This window comes from Bombina bombina, chromosome 7 (assembly GCF_027579735.1).
Source record: "Bombina bombina isolate aBomBom1 chromosome 7, aBomBom1.pri, whole genome shotgun sequence".
Taxonomy (NCBI): Eukaryota; Metazoa; Chordata; class Amphibia; order Anura; family Bombinatoridae; genus Bombina; species Bombina bombina.
This window is the reverse complement of record NC_069505.1, coordinates 311,566,951-311,572,950: the sequence shown is the minus strand read 5'-3', so window position 1 is coordinate 311,572,950 and position 6,000 is coordinate 311,566,951. Positions and strand designations below refer to the sequence as shown.

The following is a 6,000-nucleotide window of genomic DNA, read 5'->3' as shown; positions in this document are numbered from 1 at the left end:
CATTTTTGGTTTTGGGTTCTACATAAAAGTCCTTTACAGGTTACTATGGAAACACTTGCTGCATATCCTAAGTACGTGTCTGTTTTCAGCTTGCCTGACACGTACAGTATGTCATTACTCAAAGTACCGCATTTTGTATTTAAATCCTGTATGTTTTATGCTCTAGTACATCAGTGATTCAGGGGATTATGTCCAGTTTAGATGGAGTGGCAGAAATTCATAACCAATCTGCCTTTAAGTGCTTTTGTAAAACAGGTTACAGCCGTTGCTAAGAGAAAGTCACAAAAACAGCCATCTATTTTTTTAATATGATGAGGTTAGCATAAAAAGTTCGGCAATTTAAGATATATTCACAGAAAATAAATGATTAGTGTTCCAACAATGTGAAATCATTGTGAATATATGTGCTTATTATTGAAGATTATGATATTAAAAAAAACATGGCGGGGGGGGGAAATTGCCGCCTTTGTATCACACCATGTTCACAAATTAGTTTATTTTATATAAACTTAAAAAAAATTCAAACATTGTGTAGAAGAGTCTTGAATTTTAAAGGAAATGACTTAAACTGGCTTCTTCACAGTTCGATAGTGTCACTTGCAATACTATGTGAGTCTGTTGTTTGACTCCTTTCAATAAGTCTCCTGCCAAATATTTTCTCCGGCTCACTGCCTTTGGAAGGAATGCTTGGTTGTGAACCTTGCTTAAGGAGCTGTGTGTTAGGTGTATCTTCCATTGGAAGGCTTTCCACCGAGGACAGCCGACCATGTCGCCAAGGATTCCAGCTGATTTTGATGGATCCTTTGGAAACACTGTCCAAGGAACTGACTGAAGCTTCTGCCTCTGTGGTCACATCACGGGGTAGATCCTTGCTCTGTGGAAGACTCTCACTTGTGGAGTCAACCTCTGTCTGTGAGCTATGTCTTGCTAAGCTGTACATATAGTCTGGGTTGCTACATCTTCTCATTTTTAGATCTGATGAAATCAGTGGGTCAACTGTCTGATTCAAGGCTGAGCATTCTTTTAGAGAGGAGCACGAGTCCTGTCTGGTTATATAACTGGGATATTGAAGACTGGAATCTAGGAAGATACTGTCTCTGACCAAGTGCTCTCTAAACAAGGCTTCATCAATGCTTCTGCTCAAATTTATTGGAGATGGTGGGCGAAACTCCAGATCAGCGAGTGACAGCATAGATTCCCTTTCAAAGCAAATGCTGGTATAGGAGCGCCCCATGGTTACATTTTGTGATTTTGGTCCAAAGATGTGCTCTGGTTTAGGTCTAGCAAGTGGGGAAGCAGATCTGCTATTGAGTGCTACATTAGGTTTATTTTCATTGGTTTCCTTCAGGATTCGGAGAGGAACATTTTCAGCTTGGTTACGAATAATACTTTTGCTAATATTGTTATTGATGACCCTGTCTTGGATGTTGTTTGTCCAGTCATAGCAGTTGTTTGGATATTCTGGAATTTCAGTTTTGTTGTAGACACAAAAATAACTTATTATTTTGGACCAGCAAGTATGATCACTAGTACTGCACTGCAGACAAAAACTATGTGAGGCTATAAACATCATGGAAAAGCACAGAGCAAGTTCAAAAATCCGGAACCAGAATTGTACAAACCACCAGGACCAAGAAAACTCATTTTTCTTTCCAAGCAAACCATATAGCCACAGTAAAGCATAAACCTGCAAACCACAGCAGAGAAGTCCAAACACACTGCTGACAAGCAATACCCTTGATGATGTGAAGAGACATTTGATATTCCTCCCTTGAGTTTGCATTGACACAATATCTTCTGTGGTCGGTGAAACTCTCTGTGTCTCATTCACAATATCTTTGCTACATTTCCTCAGCCGATAGTACACTACAAAGGTACCAACCATTAGGAATATACCCCATGAGATTGAGAGTATCTGTAAGACAATGTTTACAGAAGGGTTTAGGAAATGCGTTAGGAGGTCTGCACTTAGAAGGATGATAAAGTGAATGACTCCAACCACTGCAAGCAAAGGAAGACTTTGAATCTTTGGAGGAAGCAGTTGAAGACAGCCTATATTTAAAACCAGCAGGACCAAGGTCGCAAATGTTGTAAGTATGAGGGGAAAAGTTACATTGTAGAGTACCAGAGAAACTCTGTATGAGATTATGGATTTTGTCCCATAAGGATCTAAAAAAAATAGAACTGCTCGAAGAACACCAACAGCAAACAGAAGTGAATTAGACATTAAAATATATGGAAGGTAGGGCACTTGTAGTATTGGAGATCCTATGAGATTTACCATGGCAATTACCGATAACAAGACAAAGAGGACTCCTGTTCCATAAACGTGCATATCCCAAGCAAAACTTAAAGTGTTATGCAGGTGGTCCCACTTCAGTAAGGTCATGTTGGATCCCAGAAATTCACATGTTCCACCTGTCTTGGTACATATTGGTGTCTCCATGTTGGATTTTCTGCTCGGAAAGCTGGTTGGAGCCTCTAGAAGATGGGGTTTCTGAAAAGCTCGTTGAGTTGTAACTCTTATTTCGCCTCTCCTCCCAGTTCTTTTTGTAGTATTTGAATTTGCTTGATCTCCCTTCTGTAGTGGATTGAAGCCAGAAGAAGGTCTGTCGTTGTCAGCTGCACCTATATAAAAATACTCAGAGTTAATTTCAATGTACTAATAGCAAACAAATCACATATTAAAGGGAAATGAAACCCAGATCTTTTCTTTCATGGTTCAGCTAGAGCATACAATTTTAAATAGCTTACCAATTTACTTCTATTATCAAATCTGCTTCATTTTCTTGGTATCCTTTGTTGAAGGAGCAGCAATGCACTACTTGGGAGCTAGTTGAACATATCTGGTGAACCAACAAGTCGCATATGTGTGCAACCAACAATCAGCAGCTAGCTTCTTCTAGTGCATTGCAGCTCCTGAGCCTACCAAGGTATGCTTTTCAATAGGATACTAACAGAATGAAACAAATTAGATAATTGAAGTAAATTAGAAAGTTGTTTAATGTGGTATGCTCTATCTGAATAATAAAATAAACATTTGGTTTCAAGTACATTTAATGTACAATTTAGATAAAATACAATTTAGAGAATTTTACAACAACAAAAAAATGTTCAGTGACTAATGATAAAGACTAACAAGGTGTATAATAATGAAAATCTCTCAATCCTGCCATTATTCTAATCTACAAATCTACTCAGTTATTAAAGGGACACTAAACCCAATTTTTTTCTTTCATGATTCAGATAGAGCGTGCAATTATAAGCAACTTTCTAATTTACTCCTATTATCATATTTTCTTCATTCTCTTGCTATCTTTATTTAAAAAGCAGGAATGTGATGCATATGAGCCGGCCCATTTTTGGTTGAGAACCTGGGTTATGCTTGCTTATTTGTGAGTAAAAGTAAGCCTCTAATAAGCAAGCGCTATCCATGGTGCTGAGCCTAAAATGGGCTGGCTGCTAAGATTTACATTCCTGCTTTTAAAATAAAGATAGCAAGAGAGCAAAGAAAAATTGATAATAGGAGTAAAATAGAAAGTTGCTTAAAATTTCATGCTCTATCTAAATCATGAAAGAAAAAAATTGGGTTCAGTGTCCCTTTAAAGATACATAAAACCAAAAAAATGGATTGTGTATAATAATACAGTGACTAAATATGTAAAAATATTTATTTGTTATTTATTTTAAATAATATGAAAACAGGAAATGCATGTTTGTGTATCATCTATGCCTTGCGTGAATGCAATTGCGATTTACGCTAGAATGATTGACGAGTCAAAAAAGTGTCACAAAACACATCAAAATTACATTTAAAACTACAGTTACAGTCATAGAAACACTATAATACAAATTATTTTTAAAAAATTACAATAAAAGATATGAGATGTCAGAAAAAAAAAAAAAACGTCCAAAAGTGCTTTTACATAGGAATCCATAGGAACACATGTATAAATATATGTATGTATATAAATGTATATGCATTTATTTCTATTTATATGTATATATATATATATATATATATATATATATATTTCTATGCTTATATATGTATTTACAGACATATATACACATATAAATACATATATACATATGTATAGAAATAAATACATATATCTCATTGTAATCCTGCGCTCGTATTTGCTTCAGCTATCATTTTTTTTTTTCAAAACAAGTCTACGGAGAAATACGATCCTGCATTCGCAACTTCACAAAGTCTTTTTTTTGCGCAAGGATGCGACCACAAGAGCACAAAAGTTTGACTTGTGACCTGTAATACGGGCGCAACAAGGCGCACAATGGTAAAAACCGTTGAGCACAGATAAAGCCCTTGCAGGAGCACAAATTTGTCCTAAAAGATTTTTTTTATTTTGTTTGTTTTTAAATATACCTCGCTGCCGCCAATCTCTTTTCAATATAGGATGAAATAGATGGCATATAAGAACGATAAGTCCATCTAGTTTATATTGACTAGTATTGGCTTAATTAGTCCTGATTGTAGCCTTCTGTATATCCCATTTAGGGTTGAAAGTTGTGCTCCATAAAACACCGGACCACCTATAAAAGAGCACAGGTTGTAGGTTGGGACACATAACGTCCCCCTAAAAGCTTAACCTTAGGCCACACCCTTGATCCCATCATCTATATTTTTCCCAACTGAGCAGTCATGTTATCCCCTTGGTTGACAGTAACACATGAGCACGCACACAGCCATTATTTAACACTCCCATGGTTGCCTGTAACAGAAACTGCACAGGGTTACTTCTCTTTTTGGCCATATGTGTAATAAATACAGGCATTTGAGGCCCTTTACATTTAACTGACAGGGGCTTTAAAAATACTGGACATTTAACTGTCCGATATTTTTGTACAGTTTTTACTGGACAGCCTGCTAAAATACTGAACTGTCCGGTTAAAGTATGGACACCCGTCAACCCTAATTCCATGTATTTTTTAATTTACCACAACCTCTACTAGTGGTCTTTACAATGCACTTATCAACCTTCAACAAATGCTTCTGTAAATTATTTATAAACTGGTGTCCTGTCGAAAATAGCTACCTTGTCAAGATTTGCTACCTCAATGTGTGCATGCTCACAATGACGTAATCGCACTCCTCATATGTTTGAAAAGAATGTGTGGCATGTGATTACGTAATAAGCAGGAGATGCAGGTAGCAAATCTTGACGACCGCTGATTGGCTGTAACTGCTGGTGGGGGAGTTCCTAACTCACACAATAAAATGCCCAGTGTATGCGAAGCCCCCCTTGTAAACCTCATTCCCGAATTTCACTTGGGGTAGAAGCCAGAGGATCGGCGAAGCGCCGTCCTTGAACCCCAAAGGCGGAGGCAAAAAAGATAGTGAAAATGGGGGCATTACAGTGCAGGGTATTTATGTGTGATTAAAACACATGCAATGGGAAAAAAAATGTTTGATTCAGATTGAAGATACAATTTTTAACAACTTTCCAAATTACTTCTATTATCTAATTTGTGTTGCGCTCTTGATATCCTTTGTTGAAACGAATAGACTTAGCAGCTGTGAGCTAGCTTCTAAATGGTGGCTACACATATATGCCTCTTCTCATTGGCTTACTGATGTGCTCAGCTAGCTCCCAGAAGTGCATTGCTACTTCTTCAATAATGGATAACAAGAGAATAAAGCAAAATTGATAATAGAAGTAAATTGGAAATTATATGCTCTATCTAAATCCACAGCTGCATTCATTACTTTTGAGAATTCAGAACCTGGCCACCAGGAGGAGGCAAAGATACCCCAGCCAAAGGCTTCAAATACCTCTCCCACTTCCCTCATCCCCAGTCATTCTGCCAAGGGAACAAGGAACAATAGGAGAAATATCAGGGTAAAAAAAGGTGCCAGAAGAACAAAAAATTTACTGCCACCTCATAGATAAAACGCGGGCGGGAACTGTGGACTCTTACCGTCAGAAGAAAAGAAAATTATCAGGTAAGCATAATTTATGTTTTTCTTCTTAAACG

At 37.2% G+C, this 6,000-nt stretch overlaps 1 protein-coding gene across 2 annotated transcripts in view; it reads right to left on the bottom strand.

Moving 5' to 3' along the window:
* Positions 1-265: 265 nt before the first annotated feature.
* The window catches only part of PRRT3 (proline rich transmembrane protein 3), a 250,819-nt gene continuing 245,084 nt past the window's right edge, over positions 266-6,000 (bottom strand). For both annotated transcript variants that reach the window (XM_053720937.1, XM_053720935.1), the window contains one exon: positions 266-2,628. In XM_053720937.1, the coding sequence (XP_053576912.1) occupies positions 578-2,628 (2,051 nt within the window). In that variant the 3' untranslated portion in view covers positions 266-577. The remainder of the gene's footprint in view (positions 2,629-6,000) is intronic.